The following is a 23,433-nucleotide window of genomic DNA, read 5'->3' as shown; positions in this document are numbered from 1 at the left end:
TTAGCTCTGGACTCCTCTGGGGTTCCTACTGCAGCTAACTTACGATGGAAAAGAACAAACTGGGCCAAGAATACATATAAAGTCCTAGGCCGAGTCTCGGTGGGGAAAAAAAAACTATCCATTGCACCAATTCAGAATCAGGGAGAACGACTTAATCGCAGTCCTTGTGGGTGAGAGCTGGGCTTTTCAGGGTGAGGCAGCATAGAGTGTACCGTGAGTGCTGGCAGCGTTCTGACTTGAGAATGTGACTCCAGCTGTGTGTCCCTCTCTAGTGTCAGGCCATGCCAAACGCCCTCTGCTCCTTCCCCAGGGCACATTTTTCATGTATTTTGGATACCTCATCTGTGAAATTCTAGGCACGTGTGAGAGAGTAGAGTCGTAGGTTCATAAGCATAGAAGAAAATTTGGGGAGAATAAGCATTGTGCCCTGCTGTCCTCATGCAAGCGGATTCTTCATCTTTCTAGTGGGATATATATTAAGGTTTGTGGATAATTTCTGGATAAATGAGGCTCCCATTAGGTAATAAAAGCATAAATATCTGAAAAATGAACTTGTGCTTCCAAGACCTTTTCCTTTCACGTGACAAAACTTATATACGCAGCAGGAGAATGCCTGTGAGTACCTGTTTTGTGGGGTGGGTTCCTTCTCACACACTCATCCTTTATACCCGACTGCCTGAATAACCGAAATGGCTAGCACATAGCATTTTTACTGGCTGAAGTGGAGAGTGAATTATCTGCCATGAGAAAGATAGGTTTTCTGGAACCCATTCTTCTGAAGTGTTAGGCGTTTTTCCTTTCAGTGGTACGTTGCATGAGTTCTTGCCTGATGACCTCCAGCTAGATACTCCTGCGTAAGAAAAATGAGCATCACCCCATAATAAGCTATAACAGAAAAGGCTGCAATCACTGCCTTGTGCCTCTTTACAGAAGCTGCTGTCAGAAGAGAGGTTTGTCTCCATGGAGACCGACTCTGATGAGAAGCAGCTGCTCAATCAGATCCTGAATGCCGTGAAAGTGACGCCTTCGCTCAATGAAGACCTGCAGGTGGAGGTGATGAAGGTTGGTTTGACATAGGAACACCTGCCTTTCTGTTGTTACTACGTCATTGTGTGGTACCATCCTCTTATCTGGAATAGATGGCTATCATCCTGGCTGTGGTCTTGCCAGGTCACCTTGACTGTTTAGGAGCTACAAGGTACAGTTTCAATAAATAAGGCCTCTGACCTGCTCTGGCATATCAAATGTGTGTAGTTTCAGCGTGGGATCAACCTGACCATCTGGGTATTATACCTACCTGTATGTGCTAGACCAGAGCAAAGACCTAATCGTGTTTGCTATAGACTAAGGTTTAGCGTGGCCAGTTTGGCAGGAGGAAGGTCACCCTCCAGAAACTTGTCAAAATTACTATTTCCCTCCTCAAATTTTACCAGTCACACCTGAGAAGGTAGCTCAGTAGGGAAAGTGCTGGCTGTGGAAAGCATTAGGATCGAAGTTCAGATCCCTCATGGCTGCATTAGAGACAGGTAGGGTAGCATTTATCTATAATCAAACACCAGCGGTGGGGCAGAGGCAGGTGAGTACTGTGGGCTTCATGACCAGTCCTAGCCAGGTACTGAAATTCTGGTTCATAAAGAGAACCTCTTCTAAAGCTAAGGTGGGAAAAATAGAAGTCAACTTCTGGCTTCCAGATGCATATGTACAGCAGTGTATACTCATGCCTCTGCCTCCCACAGGTGCACAGCTGTGCACCCCACACACATAGAGGCACCCACGCATGCACCCACAAACCTACACATCACATCAGTCATAACTCCTCTTTGTCCATTCCCACCTTCCTTTAGGGATTGTAGCTCTTCTTTCCATCTGCTATTCTGAAAATCTCCAAACTAAAGAATCTGTTGTTCTGGTTGGCATGTGTCCAGACGCCGGGTAGGAAGTGGTGGACTTTGCCCCAGAACAGCACTGTGGCCACAGAAGCACATCATGAGCTTTGAATACAGCCGGCTCTCTTCCTCCCTAGAGGAGCATGTGTAGAGGAGTATTTGAGCAAAGATGGTGTCAAGTAGTGGTTGGCTTTTCCCTGAACATGTCCTGTGAGGATCTGTCGTAGAAAAAGCACTTCACTTTCGGGGTTTCAGTTTCTCCACCAGAAGAGATTGTTCTCAGTCAGTATTTCCCTCGTTTGACTTTACTGGGCTGGGAGTTTAAGTACTGATCAATACTGAGAGAACTCGGAAGTATATTTGCCTAGTTTGACCCTCCTCCTTCCACCCATAGCAGAGCATCTTGGGGCAGCTCTTCACCACTCTCTGTCAGTCGTGACTTTCTCTTCTTTGTTTTGTTTGTTTGTTTGTTTGTTTGTTTGTTTTCAAGTCAAGATTTCAAGTTAAGGTAGCCCTAGCTGTCTTGGAACTCACTCTGTAGACCCAAGATGGCCTCGAACTCAGGGACTTCATCTTCTTTAATATAAGTACTGACCTAATTAGATTCTTCTTAGTGTAAGATAAGGCAATATTTGTAAGAACTTGACATGCTATTATTCCTGATGCTGCTTCTGCTTCCTGCTCCTTATGAATGGGCACTTATGTGGTGGGTCTAGGAATATGTACTTTTCTCTAGTGTCTCAAGTGAGTCTTAGAAATAGCAGACAGAACCTGCCAGCCAATTTTTCAGGGCTCATTTCTCTTTAACTCTCTTGGCTTCTGCAACATGCAGCTTGCCTTATCCTTTGATATATTTTGCCAGCTATGTGCTATATACTCATATAAATTAGGTAATAAGCACCCCAGATGTGTTTTACTTCTCCGTTGCCTCTGTGCCATTCTTTGTGTGCATGTTCATGTATGTACATACATGTAGAAGCCAGAGACTGGTATCGGATGTTTTCAGTGGTTGTCGTCCACCTTGTTGTGTTTTGAGACAGGGTTTCTCACTGAACTTGGAGCTGGCCAGTGTGGCTACACCACCAGGCCTCTCCTGTCCCTGCCAGCGCCAGGATTACAAACGCATGCTGCCCACAGCAGACTTTTAACGTGGGTGCTGAGGATTTGAGCTCATCATTGTTCCATGGCAAGCATTTTTTACTATGGAGCAGTCCTCCTGGCCCACCCCTGTGCCACTCTGGAGAGGCAAAGATGGTCACCTTGCACTTGAGACTTCTAAGTGTAGTCCCACAGGTCTACTGCCTCTGACATCTCATGTTACATTAGAATATTATAATTGTCATCTCTCCTCTCTATGCACAGGGGATTGCAAAACAGTTTTATAGTAATTTCCAGAAACTCCTCTTTATCCTGTAATGACCCAAGCAAACAATTGGTAATTAAATTCTAATTTAGCTAATATTATTACTGTATCAAAATACCTTTACCCACCTATTCTTCCAAAAATTACACTGAGGAAAAATAATAGAATTAGTTGGGCCATCGGAGGAAAGACTAGATTCCCATGACATCAGAAGCATGTATAATTTCATCTTTTATTCTCTATGTAACTCATTCGCATAAGGAATTATTTAAACAAGATATTTGTATGAGTATTTTATAGGCACATATTTGGGGAGGTTGTTGTTGTTTTGTGTGGATTTTGTTTTTGCAGTGGGGAGAAATCCCACTCTAGCCTTGGCTCATGTGGAACTCACTAGGTAGCCCAGGCTGCCCCAGATGAGTTTCTTCCTGTTTCACCCTCCCGAAAGCTAGGATTACAGGTATGCACCACCATGCCTGGTGCAGAAAAATTAAAATGGGACACAGTATGTTGGTCTGGACTTACTACTCAGGAGAGATACTTTTCTGTTATCTCTGTCCAACACTGCATAGTACATTTCTATAAAACACCCTGGTGATCCCCACGAAACGTGGGTTCCCTTCTGAGTTCCAAGCCTCATTGATAAAAGCATTTAGAAGATGGCCCACAAAGAAGGCCCAGTACAATTTCCCTAGAGTTTGAGGTGCAAACCACAGGGTAGGGGAGCTGGGAATCCGAGCAGCTGCTGGGAGGAAGGAGGGGGGAGGCAGATTGAAAGCTTTACCTTTTAGAGTCCAGGAAAGCCAACCTGTTCAGCGATGAAGGACGACCAGCAGCTGTGTGGCAGAAGCTGGGGGGAGCTTCAGAGAAAGAATAGAAAGCAAAGAGTCTCAGGAAAAGCCTGCTTAGGCTTTTGGCCAGTATCCGAAAGAACAAGATTTTAGAAGAAGGAGAAAGAAAAGCTACACTTTTTTGAGTTAGAAATCTGACGAGTTAGAACTGTGGGAGGCGCCACAGTGCTGCATAGGCTCTGTAGGCAGCTGCAGGGGGAAGGGGCTTCTGGGGAATAGAAGGGTTTATCTCATTAAGGGGCTAATTATGCCTCCATCCCTTTAGCACATCCTTCAGTTACTTAGGTTTCCTTTGGACGGTCTTCTAGCCAGATGACTGACAGGCCCAGTCAGATTAATTCTTAAGGTAAAAATAGTAATACTCCTGTCTTTGCGGGGAGATGGTCAGAATGTCATGTCTACCCAGGGCCAGAGGTAGAGCTCAGATTCCATTTCTTATTATCTAGGAATAATGTAATTTTCCCTTAATGGGCCTCAAGAAATCCTTGATAGTGCCCCCATTTGATACAGCATTTTAAAACCTAAGAAGGGACAGTTTACTTTTCTCACTTAATTGAGAGGTGGGGCCTCTTTTTAATGGCCTGTAAGCCTGCTAACTTCCTGCAATACTGGATATTATTATTATTATTATTAATTATTTTAAGTTTCTGTCATGGATCTTGTTCACATTCTTGCTGTTAGTGTTTATAAACATGAGAAACTAAACCAGGTCACACTCCTAAGAATGTGTAACCAGAATAGTAAGTTCCTGGAGAGAAAAATAATATGGTTTCTCTTTTCGAGGTTTTCAAAGGAACAAACAAAATTAGCTGGTCATGAAAGCCAGAATTTCAAGGATAGCAGCTTGTCTCACTTAGAAGGTTCTAGACTTTCAGTCAAAGGGTTAAAACAAATCAGTGATGCTTGTTTCTAACAAATTAGATGTAAATGATGTTAAATCTCTTAGTGTGGGAGCAGCTCTGCGCGGTTTTACTATTTAGGGAGAGAAAAGGCAAATTTGATTTATGGGAATGGCCATGGAATCCAAATAAAAATTTTATAGCTTGAACAAATAAAGTGTCAGGGCTATAGAGAATCAGAAAGAAGGTTTCTCTAAAGATAGATTACCTATGAAATGGATTCAGAGACGGCAGGAGCCTATTTAGTAGTTAAGCTAAATGCGTGTCTGCTCTGGTAACATTTTCCCCTCGTCTGCGTCATTCCCATAAATGCCACACAGAATTTACAAGGAGCCATGGACATAACTAATGGCCTTGCTGACTGGAGTAATTAGGTCTGTCCTTCTTTGTAATGGATAACCTTTAGTGAGGTTATTAACTGATACAGCTGGCTTAGCTTTCAAAGACTGGAAGGAATTACGAGTGGCCTTCTGCCTCCGTAAGCCAAAGAGAAAGAAATGAGCCTCCTATCTAAGGAGTGCATACTGGCTTTTGGCGATAAGACAGGATATGATATGTGACCCTTTAAAGCCATTTGATGAGAGTTCTATTATTGGATGTATTATTTTATGTACATCCTTATATAATAGAGATGAATTCTAGTGCAGTAATTATAATTTTCCAAGGAGAAATGGCAGAGGCTGATTATTTAAAATGTATTATGTGTCAGATACTTTGCAAGGACCTTACATTCTTACCAAGGTCATACAACTAGTCATACAGAGCCAGTATCTGAACCATAATTCAGCCCGAGGAAAAATCTGCTCTCTTAAACAGTTCTCTTAGCCCTTCTCTGCTAAGTCTACCCTGGCAGATCTGCAGGTGATAGACATTACTGTTCCATTGAACAGAAAGCCTAAGGCTCGAACTACTGAAGGGGAAGCTAGGAGTAGCCAAGATAGTCTTGTGTTTTTTGTATCCCCTGAAGAAAAAATCCGCCCTCACTCACTATGAGTTTCAAATTGGCTTTTGTAAGCTGGATAATCAAACTCTAGCAATACAAAATAAAATGTCATGTACAACCTCCAACAATAATGCATTAAAATGTCATACAGTTTTTATAAACACTGGGTTTTTTTTTTCTAATGATCTGGGGAGGCATTGAAGAAAAATCAACTAATGTGTGTAGTATGTGTCTGTGTGTGTCTATGTGTGTTTGTGTCGGGGCTGAGAAGGGGAAGGGACTTGCATCTACCATTGAGTGTTTTTATATGATAGACGCCTAGCTGACTCCTCCTGCACGTCCAAGGGTAGGGGAAATCCTGGACGTAGAGCTTATGCTGTTTGGTTGGCAGCTTTGCACCTTGGGTTGTGCACGTGGAAGTCAGCTCTCAGAAAGTAGATGAGGCATGCTTCTGAATGTGCACCAACACTGTGGTCAGCCTTTGGGATCCAAGGAAGAAAACCGACTATATGGAAGGACCGTTTGTACTTTCTATTTTCCTTTTTTTTTTTTTTTCAGAGCTGAAGGTGAAACCCAGGGCTTTGTGCACACCCAGGCATGCTCACCACTGACCCTCATCCTCAGCCCAGAGGATCATGTTTAAGTTTCCTCTCATTGACATTTTGTGTGTGTGTGTGTGTAAGTTATTGTGTGCATGTACATTTAGAGTCCAGAGATCAACCTCTGGTACCATTCCTCAGGAAATCATCTGTCTTAGTTTTTAAAACAGGCTGTCTCACCGAGACCAGAGGTTATTGGTACAGTGACTCTGGTTAGCCAGCAAGTCCTAGGGCTTTTGGTTTCCACCTCCCCAGCCCCAGGATTACAAGAACACACCACCATACCTGACTTTTTCACAGGCGTTCTGGATTGAACCCATGCCCTCATGCTCCTACGTCTAGTACTTTACCCCTTGAACTGTCCTCCCCAGCTCTCAATAGTGTTTTAATGGAAAGTCTTTCACTGGGAAATTTATCTAAGCATTTATACATTATACATTTATTCAGTGACTTGACATTTTTAATGCTAAGCAACTGCTCTTCTCCTGTGCACTATGGAAAGAAAGAATGATCGTTAGCAATGCTTGAGGGTGAAATGACAGAGTTGTCTGCCTTCATTATCACAGGGCAAAGAAAGCCCTTCTTGGGATAAGCCATGACGGCACTTTGGAAGATTTATAATTGTCTTTAGTATTGAGGGAAAAGCCAATGCTTGATGAAAAATGTATGACTTTGTAATGTGCTATTTGTTGTGGAGGCTGAAGTTGTGTGTTCGAGCCAGTCTAACAAGCTGACAGCATACTGTATGCGCAGTAGGAGCAGTGCCCAGTTAATAGTGTATGGTTCTCCTTGTAATTTGTTTTTAGATAGCCTTCCTTCCTGTGACTAATGTTGACTGAGATAATCTTTTTTTTTCTACCTGGTATACACATTGATTTAATACTTATTACATTTTTCTTCCTTTCTCTTTTACCCTTTGGAGTAATTGTCTTGGGCTGATGGTTAAAAATAAGATACAAACATGCAAAATCTCTAACTATAATTTTTCCCTTTAAATAATTCATTCATTTTGTGAGATGATGTTTGTGTATTATTAATTTCTTTTTGTTAGTTTCACCATGTCTGGGTGCTGAGCATATGTGGGAACTACTCTAACCTAGTGCTTTAAAACTTTCCCACTATGACTTGAAGTTAAACAAGTATAGGTGTAATATATCAATTTTTACTGTAAATGTTTGAGAATTCTGAGTTCCTAGGGGAGTGGAAACGCCCTTCAATGATCTCAATCACTTACCCAATAAATATTTTACTGCTTTTTGTGTGTCGGGCAATATGCTGAACACAGATGATCCTATGGTATGAAGAAAATGAAATAAAAGTCATGTTTTAAAAGGAGCATTCTTTGGAAGTTAAAGATTAAGACAGAAGTCAATAAAATATAAAAGACTACATAAACCATGGTAAACACAGTAAGAACATAATCTCTGGATCAGAAGAATAATTTATAAAAGGGCCTGATAGAGGAAAGGTATAAAAGATGAGAAAGAAGGTTCTTTGGATGAAGTGATCTTTAGAATGGAATGATCTAGAAAGCATGAACTGGAACCAGATAAGCAGGATGGCTGGAACCAAAGGGAAGGAAGAGAAGACCGAAGTGCTAATATTCACTTCATCTAAAACGAGGAAGGATCTTACTCTTCCCATAAATGTAGGCCTGTATTGGTTGAGCCACATCTATTAAAAACCAGCATTTCTTGGTATTGTCTCTCTGTTTTATACTCCATAACGGCTCACCAGTCCTAGCCAACACCTCCAGTACAGTAGCCATGCAGATGGAGGAAGAAGGAAGAAGAAAACATTTCTGCTTCCATAAGATGGACTGGAACTTGGTCATAGGCCCACAGATAGTTATAGAGAAGGCTGGGAAATATAGTCTTACCCTGAACAGCCATGCGCCAGAGCTTTATTCTTGACAAAGAGGGTCTCTGTGTTGAAGATAACTGGAAGTCTGCCAAGACACTTATCACGTGAAAATCTAGTTTGGCGTGTTTGTCCCCAGAGGCAGCTGGCGACTTTTTCCCTCTGCCACCTCTTCTTCTGTTTTCACTGCACTTTTCTGGAGGGGAAGGGATGAAGATGCATGTAGATATGCACAAGGTTAGCTACAATCCTCCAATGTACACAATCTCCAGCTAGCCCTGATGCAGGCATGGAGGGAAACCCCACTAGTTAGTAAATAAAAACAAATGATAGACTTGGTGGTGTTTTCTCCCTTTGGCGCCTTGCACAGCAGCTGGCATGTGCTTAATAATTGCCTCTTAACTGGGTTATTACCTAATGGAGATGAGAAGAAACACATGGTATTCTTCAGTGGCCTGCCAGAATAAACAACAGATGGGACAAACCACCTTGGAATTACAGGTGAGACTATGAGCTCAAAAATTGAGAATATTTTTGATATGTATTTTAGAACTGAGTAGCCTGTATTATCAGATCATTTCTGTCATTAAATTGGAGTGATTTGATTTACAGCTGGACTTGAACAGTCCCTGGAGCAGAAGGACTTTTCTCGCCTTTTAGATTTTTCTGGGAAGGCTCTGTGGCTGGGCTGGAAGTTAACCTGGCCTTCCAAATATTTGAGAAGTCAACCAACCTTCCAAATATTTGAGCTGCAGAGCCAACAGTAGGTTCGATGATGAAACACAATGAAGGAATAGAAATCTCTTCTTGTAGGGGAAGAATTCACACACATATACATGCACACACAAGTCAAAAATGAAAAGTACTTGGAATAACACTTGGCTCAGAGCCACTGGTAGCTTTGATTTTTGTTTTAGTTATTAGATGAGACAGTATGAGAGGATGTGGAGTAAGGGGAATGCTCCTCAGCTGTTGGGCTACTTTGGAAATCAATTTGGTAATTTATCGAAAGCTTGGGAATCAGTCTACCTCAAGACCCAGCTATGCCTCTATAAACCCAAAGGGTGCTCAATCATACCACAAGGACACTTGCTCACTTGTGTTCATAGCAGTGCTATTCATAATAGCCAGACCCTGGAAATAACCTAGATGCCGCTCAACCAAAGAATGGATAAAGAAAATGTGGTACATTTACACAATAAAGTACTACTCAGCAGTAAAAAGTGATGACACCATGAAATTTGCAGGCAAATGGATGGAACTAGAAAAATTCATCTTGAATAAGGTAACCTAGACTCAGGAAGACAAATGTGGTTTGTACTTACTCGCAAGTGGATATTAGTGAAGTTAAATTTCACTGTTTTCCAACTTGAATGCATGGGAGAGCAGAGTATCTAGAGAAAGAGAGAAATGGGGCAGGATCTCCTCCAAGGACATTTCTCCAGTGACTTAAGGTCCTCGGTTCTTCCCTGCCTCTTAAAAGTCACACTATAGAACAATGGGCTGGTGGCCAGACCTTGATTCCATAAACCTTTGGGAGCCATTTGGACTCCCAGTCATGTTCAGCCTTTTCACATTGTAACACAGAGTTGGTATCTACAAACTTCATGCTTAAGAGCCGCACAACTGAGTTACAAACAAAATCCCCCAAAGCCTGATAAAGTTTGAACTAAGCTTATGGTTTTCATTGGACTGGACTCATGGTTATCAAGGGTTACATGTTTCTTAACATAACCCTCAACAAGTGATATTTTTGTTACCAACATGCATTAACCATATGGAGTTAAAAGCAAAGCATTCAAAAACAAAGGCTTGTCATGGAGTAGGTAAGAGTTAAATAGGTACACAATTACCATGATTCAAACTTTGTGGTTGGCACATTCAGCCAACCATAGATTAAAAATATTCAGCGGGTTGGAAATCCAACCAGGGGGTTGGAACTGAATGTGACTGTGTTCTTGTCCTTATTTCCCAGCCATTATAGTGTAACAAATATTTATACATTGTTTATGTTGAATCAGACATGCATACTCTAGAGCTGGTTTGAAGTTTGTGAGGATGTGGGTGGATTATATGCTAATATTATTCCACTGCGTGTAAACTATTTGAGCATTTCACAGACTTGGACATCTGTGTGAGGATCTGCAGTTAATATCCCTTGGATACTGAGAGATAGCTCTATTGATCTGTGATGCTTAGAAAGTAAAATTAAGAACTAAATTGTAGAGAACTATAGTGTCTAAAACTAGGATTGTGAGGTTACTATTTAGAAGTAGTAGTTATGGGAAATTTAGAAGGGGGAGGAAAGTCAGAATAGAGGCAATTTGTTCAGTTGCTGAAGTGAACCAGTAACCTCATTATAATTAATATTTATGTATTTTCCAGGACATATTATTTCCTAGAACTAGTAATTAAGGCCTACTAATGACTATCGATAAAGGCCATATATAAACCTGGAGCATAACCATAAACTGATAGTAGTCTGAAAGAATTTGCAAATTGGATATTCAAGCACTCTACTCAAATCTTGCATTGACTAAAAACAATTATAAACATCTTGGAATAGCTGTTTCTTAAACATAGGGCAAGTTGAGCCAGGAATGGAATATCTATCTAATTACCTGTCACATCAAGCTAAGATTAGTGAATTTTTAGTATCATGAGGAAAAATGGCATAACTGGGATTATAGCTCAACCACCCATTTCTATCTGCAACTCAAAATCTGAACTGTTGAACTATCCCTCCAGGCCTGATTATAGATCTGCAAGATCAAGGTTTTAGAGATGCCACAGGCTATGGTTCACACAAGTGTGACTAATCCAAAATGGTGGTTCTCAGCTGGGGCAGGTGTGTAGGGGCAAGGAAATATCTGGACATGTCTAGGAGACACTTTGGTTATGACAGCCAGTGGGGAAGGAGGCGCCTCTGACATCTGTTGGATAGACACCCAGGACACTGTGATGTACTTACAATGCACACGATCTTTTTCTCTAAGATTTTCTCAGCCCACATTGTCTGCAGTACTGAGTCTGACCAACTGTGATCGAAATCGGTAAAGATAGTTAGCTTTGGCCACCAACATTTTAAGCTTAAAAAAAGAAAATGTTCTCTGAAGTTCTATAGGTTCATATAAGATTTTTTTTCCTCTAGAGGCAAACAATGTTACTATTTCTCAACCTCCAGAAGATGGAAACTGTTTTGTTGCTTATGCCTGGACAACAAGGGGAAGACTCTGTCTCCTACATGGCTAAGGAACATCACAGGATTTTCTGTTCTTATTGTTGCCAACTTAAAGGAAAAGGCAATCTGAAATGTTACATTACCAAAATACACACACACACACACACACACACACACACACACACACACACACACATTACAGGGCTGGAGAAATGACTCAGTGGTTAAGAGCATTGCCTGCTCTTCCAAAGGTTCTGAATTCAATTCCCAACTACCTGTAATAAGGTCTGGTGCCCTCTTCTGGCCTGCAGACGTACATACAGATAGACTATTGTATACATAATAAATAAATAAATATTTTTTTAAAAGACATTACACAACAAAAATTCATTGCAGAAAACTTTTTTCTGCAATAATTTTTGTTTCCTGTTAAAGCTCAGCCCAGCGTACTTGAGATGCTAAGATGCACAGGCAGAGTTGGGTTTGGAGATGCCCTGGGCATTCGGACTTCATCCCCAGAGGAGAGGTGAGTGAGTGGCCGTCCCTGGACTGCATTCTCTTTCTCAGTATCTTACTTAGTTTCTTAGCTTGATTTATAAATTACACTTCATAGTTTGAAAAATTAGACCATAGTTCCTGCAAGAAATACCTGTGCACAAGTTTATTTTTAATAGTTATAGAAAGAAGAAGGTATCCTGTATCTTTTATGTTTCCCCGCACCCCTCAGGAGCCTCGGGATCATATTGGCTCCCTTAAGTTAGCTCACTTCTTAGTACCTTTTTAGGTAGCACCCTTTCTGTCTCCCCTGAATTTAATTAATCAATTATGTATGTTACCGACACTATATTTAGAGTCAGAGCTTTACAACTTGGCTATGATGTAGGAGGCCTGGATCCACCTCTGTAGAACGCAGTGCATTTCCCAAGGCAGTGTTCTCCATGGCTTATTGAAATCATTTATGTTATGGGTGTTTTCATGCCAGATGTTTGCTCTAGGGGAATGGGGATCGTATGTTTTTGTTCACTGGTGTCTGCCAAGCACCTAGTCCTGAATCTGACCCCTAGTCCATCTCAGTCAGGATTTGTTGCATGAATGAATGAGTGAATGAATGAGAGCCCCAACAATGCCACACACAAGCATGTGTCAAGTGGATACGGGCTTGCTGCCTTGTGACTTCAAGAGTCATTCCCTCACATCTGGCAATGGTGTGGTGAAGGATTCATTTGGAATCCTCACAAACTGGCTTCTTCAGCTCATACATCCTAAAATGTCAGCATATATGTTGGTGAGTGTAAAGGAAAGAGTCTACACTGTTTTATACACTATTGCATACACTATTGTACAATAGTGTCTATACACTATTGAAGAACAATTCAGGAACAGCTGAGTGGAAGGAAGTCTCATGGAGGATCCTACTGGCTATAGCAGTGATTTCTGCGTACAGAGGGAAACAATTCTTGCCAGGGTTCTGGGCATCCTTAGTGGAGGCTTACCACATCTTATTTTGCCCAGCCAGAGGAACTGGAATTGCAGTATTTCAGAGTAAAGATCGCTTCATATGAAATGCTTGGGTCCAAAGTGTCTTAAATGTCTAAATTTTTCAGGTTTTTTGGAATATTTGAGAATCTCTACTCCAAAATTCAAACTCTGAAATGCTCTAAAATCCAAAGCTATTTTGAGTTCAGCACTCAGAATTTCTGACTTGGAAGCATTTCAGATTTTCCATTTAAGGCTGTGTGTGTGTGTGTGTGTGTGTGTGTGTGTGTGTGTGTGTGTGTGTGTGTGTGTGTGTGTGTGTGAAGATATATCTATATCTGTGTATCTTACATGGAGGTTATAAACTCCCTCTAGCCAATCACAGTGAGATTTTCAGAAGAGTTTTCCTGTGTGCCATCAGGCTCTCTAACGGTCTGGTCCATCCACATTATAATAATGACTAAGTCCCACTGAGACTCTGTCAGGCTGATCACTCATAATGCAGAGAAGACACTGAGCATGACCAGAACCCACAGCAATGCCCAGCAAGTACTGCAGCCAAGACGGCCATCATAAAGGGAGATCTTACTACTAACATGGTTACTAGTCAGCTGGGGAGGGCTCCTGAAAGGGGTCACTGATTAAAGCAGTAAATATAAACCACCCAGAGAAAAGGCTATATAAATCCGACTTCTGAGTTTTCTTCCTGAGATCATTATAGCAGTAAGATTTTACATTGTGCATTCTAGGAAACTCTTCTTGTTCTGAAAAGTGTGTTATATTGTCAGTATCTAATAGAGTGCCTAAAAAAATGTATGGGAATGTGGAGTTGAGAGAGTTCAGCTGCACTGGCTAGAACAGAAAAAAATGGGCAGGGCACAGTGGTAGAGTGATATCCGGCTTCCAAACATGGGCAGCCACTTAGGAGTTCCCTATTCCTTTCCCCTTGCACTATTTTTAATTAATCATTTCTTTAATGTATTCATTCATCTGGATATCTTTTGAAGGGGTGAGAATTTTAAAGACAAGGGCCCAAAGGGCACAAAGTCACACAATATCCTGAACTGCGGGGCACAGTCATATCACTATAACTCTGTGACTCTGATCTCACAGCCCTACTCATGATCACAGTCACAGGGCAGGGTGTGACTGAGGGAGAGCGGCAGTTGTGACACACCCCTTTGGAGAGTGGTCTGGGATATTCCCATGCAGAAGAGCACACTATTGTTTCACACACACCCTTCTTATCAAGCCACACCCTCCTCTCTATTCCCAGTGTGACCTTATGTCCAGATTCCCTTTTCAATTGGTCAAGAATTTCATGAATATATACAATGAACTATGATCACACCACCCCTACTGTCTCCCTCCAGCTCCTCTGAGATTCCCCAGCACGCTTCCCCCCAACTTAATGTTGTCTTAAGAACCAGCAACATACACGCTCAACTGCAATCAATCAGCTTTATCCCCCCCCACCATGTGTGTGCATAGGGGTGGGTGGGTGTTCATATATGTGTTTAGGTGTGAGTGTACATGTGTGTTCATGAGTGTGAGGCCAGAGGACAACTTCTTACTGGGCTGAGACTTCCTAGGTAAGCTAGTTGGCTGGTCAGTGACCCTCATGGATCTGCCTGTCTCCACCTCCCCACCACTGAGATAATATATGCGCGTCACCATTCAGTGCTTTTGTGTGCGTTCTGTGGGTTGAACTCAGCCCTCTGTGTAGAAGGCAGACGCTGACAGTGAAGATGTCTCCCCAACCCAATTATAACCATTTTGTAATCCAGGTTTCTAAGATACATTTTTGGTGAGGGGTTACTTCTGACACATATCTGCTATTCAATTAATATATTTTTTTAAATGATTCAGGATTTTTAGTAGCCCTGGTAATGTTTTCTCTCTCTCTCCATGGAAGATTTTGCCCTTGTTTTCTGTTTTCCTCCTAGCTCATTTATTGAGGCAGCTCCAGTCAGCTCAATTGCTAGATGCTGCCTGCTGCTCAAGTTCTTGTCTTAGGGTTAATTTAATCACTATGCTTTCCTCTCCCTGGGAAGGATGCATTTCTAACAGAGTTGCCCTCGATATTTAAGTACTCTTGTTTTCGTTGGAGCTGGCGTGCTCAGAGCGTTAATGCAAACTTGTGCCTGCTCGTTATCTGCAGAAAGCCAGATGCTAAATTAATTTGCTCTTCTCCTGTGTTTCCTACCCCCCATCTGTGTTGTGTTCTGGTGGATTAGGACTTGCTGAGCACCAGGGGCAGAATGGCCACTCTGTTTACCATTGCTCCTTGCTCCAGCAGCCTGGCCAGATATCACGCCCTTTATCTCATGAGTCACGGGAGGCCATGGATACCATCAGCTCCACAGTTAAGACCCAGGGTGTTGTCCACACAACACACTACCTTATTAATGTGCCTTACTTCCTCTCATGGTTTTCAGCTTGTTGGTTTTCCTTTTTCCAGTTAACTCAGTCTGTGGATACTGGTAGCCAGACACTGGTATGCAAAGCCTGTCTTCCCCAGCATTGCCAGGGAGGGAGTGGGGTGGGAGATCCCTGGCTTTCTGTGCACCCTGGCTGGAGGCCTCCCCCCCCCCTCCCCTGCACATGCTAGGTTTCTCATGCCAAGATTTCCTATCATGTGCAGAAATGAGTTTTCTATCACCCCCTCCCGAGACTTCTTCATTGAATACTGTCAATTTATAGTCCTCCCTGCCTCCCATAGATGCCCAGTTCTGAGCTCTGCTGCGTAAATGAAGCTCTTGCCTTTGTAAACTGGGTCAGATTGGGAAATCTTTCCGAATCTACTTTTTGGCCCCTCAGGAACTGAAAAGCATGAGGAACTGGAAAGCAGAGAACCAATAGGCAGTCCTGTAAGGACTGTTCGTGGTTAAATAGCTCAGACAAATACCTGCCTTCAGCATCTTATAAAATGCTACCAGTTGCCAGCGTTTTTGCCAATATTCTCAAACCCACAAGAGACCAGAGACCATCCCTGCCACCTCCAGCCACCATCTTCTTAACCTTCTTTCCCCTTGCCAGAGACATGGTGTAGAAAGAGAAGTAAAGGAGGCTGAGACATGTGGCAAAATATTAAAGCCAGAAAGCATCTGATGAGTGTGTCCTGAGTGCACAATGAGCAGTAGAGCCTAGGGGGAGAGTGTAAATACAGAGATAAGGCAGTAACTAATGATGTGGGTGTGGTTCCAGGTGTGACAGAAGCCATGTGAAGGAGGAGGGTATTAGAGGGGATGGGGTCTCCACAGTGGTGACACTCAGGTTGAGACCCACAGGGAGTCCATGAGAGGAGCCTTACAGGAGCCATGTAGGAAAAGCCAAGGACAGAGGCTTCAGGCAACACACTAGCCTTGTGTATTGTGGTGGCACAGAAGACAGAACTTCCTCCAAGCAAGTTCTGCGATGACCCCATTGTCCTTACCCTTCCTTGACTACCAAGCCCAGCTTCAAAAGATGGCCGTTGTAGGCCATCCACATCCCATGGGGTCAAAGAGTCACTCCCATAGTCCCTTTTCTCTAGGCACAACGACACAGAACTGGCTTTTATCTGGAGTCAACTCAGATATAAAGCCACTGTATGGATAGAAAAACTGGGGAGAGAGCCCACAAATAACTTGTCTAATCTGGTGATACAACTTGGCAGTATTAATATTAATAAATCTGGTGACACAAGTTGGCAATAAAAATCCATTCTTTCTTTAGTTATAAAGTTTGCTTTCTCTAAAGAAGAGGCCAACCCCCTGGGGCTGGCTTAGCCAGCAGCTCAGACTGACATGCTGAGAAACAGGTCTTTCTAACCAGACAATGGCACCATTGGGTTTTAGTGTGCTGATTAAGCACATATCCTGTATTAGGTATATGTTCTGGTTTCTCTATTCTTTCACAAATGGAACCAGATGAGGGAAGTCCCCAAAGGTTGTCTCTGGCAGCCACACTACCGATAGGCACAACTGTTGGGTTTGGGGTCAGGCAGAAGGCTCCGGCACTTGCCTGTCTGTTTTTCCCCAGCAAGAAAAGTCAGAAGGCACAGAGAGGTGGGAGTCTGGATTCCTGCCCAGGAAGTAGAAGTGATTGTTAAATGCCAGAGGCTCTTACTGACCAGTGTGTTAATAGCTCTTCTAGTAGAAAGAAGAATATGTAATGACTCGTGAAGATCTTGTGAATGCCATCAACCATTTAACTATATATCTTGGGGAAGAAAAAGAATCCGAGACCAGAAAGTAAGAAAATGCCATGGAGCAGAGCAGCCTGGGGACAGTTATAGGAGAGAAGAAAGTATTATAAAAGAATGTCTAAACCCATGTGGCATTGGGAAGGGTTAAGAATAGGCAATCACAGTGACATTTCAGTCTAGCACAGAAGATGGAGAAGATTTGGGAAATGTATCTGGGAGCCTTCATCTTGATCCATGGACAGCAGGCAGAGAGGAGGGGAGAGGGAGGAGAGAGAAAAGGAAGGGAAAAGGAGAAGGGCAAGAGAATGTACAAGGGCCTGGTGTGGGCTTTGGAAACCTCAAAACCCACCCCCAGTGACACACCTCCTCCTAAGGGGACACACTTCCCACCCTTCATAACAGTTCCCCTGGGGACTAAGCATGCAGACACATGAGCCTCTGGGAGCCATTTTAATTCAAGCCACCACTCGAACATATTCCTGTATTTTAACTCTGTCTCTCCCTTCTTCCTCCACTTCTTGTGGGGGTCTAGGTTTTGCTGTGCATCACCTACACCCCAACATTTGACCTGAATGGTAGTGCCGTGCTGAAGATCGCAGAGGTGAGTATGCCAGCTGCTCACAGTGGGTCTCTCCCTGACTGGGGATGAGGGGAGTGCTTGTCTAGATCTGAGTTCCAGTAGAGAGACTCTGACCACTTCTCCGATGACTCTGGGGAGTTCCTGCTGGTTTGCTTGGTGGGAAACACACTGGGTGACCGGCCACGCTTACTCCTGATGCCATGGGTCTCAGGACTCTGCAGGCTTGAGACTTTACATATGAGAGCAACAGCAGCAGGCTCCCATGCCACTGCACCTGGGCTTATTCTCTCTGTCTGCTTTTCCCCTAAGAATAATTGCAAAGCGTTTTCTGTTGAAACATCCTGTGTAAGAAGCCAAGTGTGAGATTTATAAAAATGTTTATTGATCCAATTCTGTCTGCCCTGAGAAACGCATTCTGTGGCTGTTATTGACAAGGTCCGTCTTTCCCAGCTGTGCTCCACTAAAGTCACATGTGCCTTCCAGCACATTCCAAAATATGTCCAGCAGAAAACCTGGCTCCTTGAAAGTCTGGCGTGTGCCTTCACGTCTGAAAACAGTGTCCTCTCAGAGCTGAGCTTCACTCTGCCTGCTCGAGTTTTCCTTCCATTCCTTGAAAAGAATGTTTTCAGCATGTGCTTGTTCCGGTAGGAATACATGTTCAGATCATGAAGCAGCAATGCTTCTCTGCATTTGGAAATCATGGGATTCAACCTTTGAGCTACATTTCTGAACATCCGGATAATGTGGAAACTGTTCATTGCTGTCAAAGGAGAAGGAGGAGTTAGCTAGCGCACAGCACACATGAAGCTGCTTTCAATCGTGGATTTGTAGAGATGGACAAACATCACAGGGGGAGGGCATTTATGTGTCTTAGTATATATAAGCTAATAGTGAGTGAGTGTGCTCAGATGCTTTCCTGTTTGGTTGGATCTTGCCACCCTCATCCTGAGGGGGTCTCTTAAGTTTCTCTCTTTTCCCCTCCCTCCCTCCCTCCCTCCCTCCCTCCCTCCCTCCCTCCTAGACTCAAAACCAGCATTCCACACAAATAGTTGTAGGGTAGACAAGAGTACAGTGTTCACCATTGTCTTTTTTAAATAGTTGGGGAAACAACTTAGGAAAAACAAAACAAACTCTGTAAGTCATGTAAAACTCCTCTGGGGATGGCGGGAAGGAATCCAGCTCTTCTTTGGCCTCTCTGTGGTAGACAGTGATGATCATTCAGGATGTCGCTTACCCTGAAACCTGTTGATCAGGAAGTGAGATGTGTACTTAAGTAGAAAAAAAATGAGCCTATTTTCCGGAGGTGCTGTTGAGACTCTGAAAGGATCATTAAGCTTTCAGAATGTAAATATGAAGGCAATCTTGGTCTGTGTGTCGAACAGGAGTTCGCTACATTAACCTCTAGTCAGAAGAGGTCTCCACAAGCGTACCTTCTGTGTTACATGAGGAATTTAATAAAACGAAAATGATCAGATTTGTTAAACGGGCAATTACAAAATAAGCAAGCATTGTTAGCGATTCAGCTTCATGCCTGTCATTACCAGTCCTCCACATGGGCGCACAGTCCTGATGGTCAAGGTTAAACCAAGGTTTCTTTTAGCATTGTGCATAGGTTAGGAGACATGATGCGTTTTCCAAAGACAGTCACTCCCTAAATATAGGGAAAGACCGAGGGCACAGAAATTGTCAAGATCTTCCATAAAAGAAAAGGCGAATCATAGCCAAAAGCAGTCTAAAGCTGATTTGAATTATGTATTTGATAGTTTGGCCTTATTGATTCCTAGGAACTTCTAGTTCCCCCCCCCACCCCCCACCAAAGCAAGCTTGTTGATCTCAGGGAAAATCTCTTTCGGAATCATCGTTGTTAGGTCTTGTTTGCTAACAATCTTATTTCTAAGGATTTCCCTTTATTACTCCTCTTACCCACTCGTCTGTCTTTTCCAAAACAATGATTAATAAAAGCTATCTGTCATCAGGTCCCTAGAGCATGGCTCTGTATCTTCGTTCTCCTTTACTCTCTACTCCACCCCTGCTAAATAAAGAACCCCAAGTCGAGTAAAGTTAATTTTCCTGCCCTAGTTTCTGCAGCTTGCTATTTTTTCTTTTTTATACATAATTTCTTTATTTGTTCTTTGGAAATTTCACATCATTCACCCGAATTCTGCTCACCCCCAGTACCCCCATATCCTCCCTCACCCCTGCAGCCCCGTCCTCCAGAAAACATAGACTGGATTGCAAGCACGTGCTGCTGTTAACCACTCTGCTATGATGCTCACTGGGCACCATCAGTCTTAGAAAAGGACGGCCTTTCCGTAGGTGTTTAATTAGATAATTGAGACATACTGTTTTTACAGAGGAAGTTAAATAGGGATGCAGTTAAGTTTTGTGACCATGGATTCCACGGCTGTTGGCAATATGCGGACCTACCTACCACCTTGAACAAGTTCAGGCCACAAAAGTGAGGAAATGTTCTCTGGGGTTTCTTCACAGCCCGAAGCCCTTTCCTTTTCCTTTCTACCCTGGGCTCCCATCTCTCTGTTGGTCCTGGTTTGACTCCTCTAGCCTGTCTGTTCATGGATTACTTACTTACTTACTTGTTACTAGATGGACTTTGAGGGGACTGGTTTTTCATTGCAAGGATTTTCGCATCTCTGTTTACCTCTGATTCGATGGTCCTGAGTGGCATTGTTTGTAGTTAGAAGACACATGGAATCATGAGAACCCTTCATTTGGGGGCCAGTTCATAGGGGAAAGGCTGGGTCTCAGTAAAACTGGACTCAGCAGAAGGCCCTAGTTGGAATGGTGTGGGAATTCGTGAAGCAGAGTTTCTTAGGTCAGTGTAATGCACTAGTGTAAGCCCCAAACACAGAACACAACAAACACAATGGAGGAAGAAGATAGTTTTCCACGTATGCCAAACTTTAGCAGGATTTTTCCTTTCAAGCTGAGATCTAAAAGAAAATACAGCAAACTTCTCTATCTGGCGTTGTTGCCCAAAGTAAAACATACACTGACTTTCTAGGAACAATTCAACTGAAATTCGGTTTTGGTCGGTGTATTCCATCCTTTTGTTTTTCTGTTTCCCTCTCTCTAAGAACAGAGGGCCTTGTGGAGAGAAAGAAAAGGAGGCACATTTTAAGCAGGCATTCATTGCTAGGCCCATCCTTGCAGCTTTGAGAATCAGATCTCTGAACCCTCAAAAGCCATGACATTCAGAGTCAATATCAAGTAAGAGATCCTACCCCCACCCCCAAATCTGGGATCCATAACTAGTCACCAACAAGCCTTTTTAGCTTTAACTAGAGATTCAGAATCGCAGATCCAAGGAGGCGTCCTCATCAGAACAGAGGACAGAAAACAGTCAGGATGGTGGCACTGTGTATCTTTCCCTCACAGTGGTCCAGGCTCTCAGGCTCTCAGTTGGCATGTGGCTTATGAGGCTGAGTGTCACCTCGTGAGTGTGGGTCACTTTTGCTTTGGAGTGCCACCTCCCAATAGAATACACTGCTTGTTAAAGAACTCAGTGAGCAGGGCTTTCAGCGTTTCCTCAGAAGACACACTTCATGACGAGGCTCCCTGTATGTAGAAAAACCCAAGCCTGTGGCTTCCCACCCAATAGTCTGAGCTGGATCACAGTAAGCCTCAGGGGGGTGGGGCAGCTTGGTGGCCAGAAAACACTTCTTCCCACAGGTCATTCTACCTTTGTCATTGTTCACAAAACACAGTGACAGGTATCACACAGTCAAACCCATTATAGCTCCAAGATTTCCCACATCCAGTGCTGCTGTGAACCAAACGGAGCTTTCTCCACCATCTGAGCTTCTCTTAGAATTGTTTTGTTTGCAGGGTGGTAGTGGCACATGCCTTTAATCCCAGCACCCTGAAGGCAGAGGCAGGCAGATCTCCGAGAGTTCCAGGCTAGCCTGATCTATAGAGCGAGTTCCAGAACAGGCCTCAAAGCTACAGAGAAACTGTCGAGAGAGAGAGAGAGAGAGAGAGAGAGAGAGAGAGAGAGAGAGAGAGAGAGAGAGAGAGAGATGTCTAGTTCACAACCACCCCGCAGATGTACATTTGCCTGTGAAAGTCAGAAACGTGAGCTTATCATTGTGGTAATCATCAGGGAAAGAGTTTGCAAATGCTTAAAAACAAATTTTCAAGGGATTTTTAAAAATATGGCTAGTTATCGATAAATAGGTTAAATCCACACTGATCCTTCAGAAGGATTTGGAGGCCAGAGCAAGAGGACCCAGAGCAAGGCCAGCGTCAGTTACAAGAGAGCAAGAGCTTATTGAAAAATTGAAAAAGCTGGTCTTCTCTCTGCCCGATGCCGAGGACTGTCTGTGATAACCGGATGTCTGGTGTGTGTGCGCTATTTTGTCTCCTTCCCAGGTGTGCATTGAGACCTACACATGCAGCTGTCACCAGCGCAGTATCAACACTGCTGTGCGGGCCACTCTCAGCCAGATGTTGAGCGACCTGACTTTACAGTTACGACAGAGGCAGGAGAACACGGTGAGCGAGCTTATCACATTGTAGGTCTAGCGTGGGTTTGGTGATTATGACGTGTGTGATTACATGCCATATGTCCCAGGCCCTGGGCCCGCCTGTGCTGCCATGGCTACTTCCCACTTAAACAGTGGGAAGTGCTTTTTATTGGGATGTTTATATAAGGTTAGCTATATATATTTGCCTATTTGGCCCCAAAGTATGGAGCGCTCTTCCCTTATGGTTTTTGTAATAAAATATAATGAAAATAAAATTTTGATCATTGTTTTAAGTTTTTACCTTTTTCCTTTAAAAAAATCTGTGTCTTAAAACTTTTGCTATTAAGTATCTTTTTTTATTAAAAATATCACATAGGTGGCTAGAGAGATGGCTCAGCAGTTAGAAACACTGGCTGCTCTGCTAGAGAACCTGGGTTCAATTCCAAGCACCCACATGGCAGCTGACAACTGTCTGTAACTCCAGTTCCAGGGGAGCCAATGGCTTCTTCTGGCTCCTCAGGCATCAGGGGTCCATGTAATACACAGATACACATGCAGGCGAAACACCCATACACACGAAATAATTTTTTTAAAAATGTAAAACGTATTGTGGTAGTTAACCTGTAAAATGAAAAGCAGCAGCAGCTCGCCGTGTGCTGAGTCTGGCTGTGATTTCCTGTGGTGATAAAATGACAACAGTAGGCTGTCCCCCACCTTCCGGAGCCAGCATGTATCTCATGACCTCAGAGCCCACTAGAGCTCTCTGCTCCAAACTTGCACAGATGGCCCAACAGGAGCGGCCAGGAGACCGAAGCGCACCCTTTTTTTTGTGGGTGTTTTCTTCTTGAAGTGTCAATAAGACATACGTCTTTGAAAGAAGTGTTTTTCTCTGGCCTTAAAATCGGCCTCTGTAATAAGAACTCATTAAAAGTTCCATAAAACGCGACCACGTGCTCACCGAGATGGAGCTCGTTATTTTTTAGGGCAGGAAATCGCAGTCGGGGCTGGAAATATTGCAGACAGAGATGGGTTTCTCAGCAGTTTAATTTCAAATATTTCTCATTTTTTGTACTTCAGTTGTTTTCTAATTTTTGAGGAAACCGTGGACTTGAAAGAAACCCT

At 43.1% G+C, this 23,433-nt stretch overlaps 1 protein-coding gene across 1 annotated transcript in view; it reads left to right on the top strand.

The window, feature by feature from the left end:
• Nucleotides 1-23,433, top strand: part of Arfgef3 (ARFGEF family member 3) — a 148,773-nt gene that overhangs the window by 52,496 nt on the left and 72,844 nt on the right. The window contains exons 4-6 of the mRNA XM_050159506.1: nt 931-1,062; nt 17,780-17,848; nt 22,217-22,339. Of these exons, the coding sequence (XP_050015463.1) occupies nt 931-1,062; nt 17,780-17,848; nt 22,217-22,339 (324 nt within the window). The remainder of the gene's footprint in view (nt 1-930; nt 1,063-17,779; nt 17,849-22,216; nt 22,340-23,433) is intronic.

The sequence above is a fragment of the Alexandromys fortis genome, unplaced genomic scaffold (genome assembly GCF_014885135.2).
Source record: "Alexandromys fortis isolate MF-2015 unplaced genomic scaffold, M_Fortis_MF-2015_v1.1 scaffold_107, whole genome shotgun sequence".
Taxonomy (NCBI): Eukaryota; Metazoa; Chordata; class Mammalia; order Rodentia; family Cricetidae; genus Alexandromys; species Alexandromys fortis.
The sequence above is the reverse complement of the archived record's forward strand: the minus strand, read 5'-3'. Positions and strand labels throughout refer to the sequence as shown.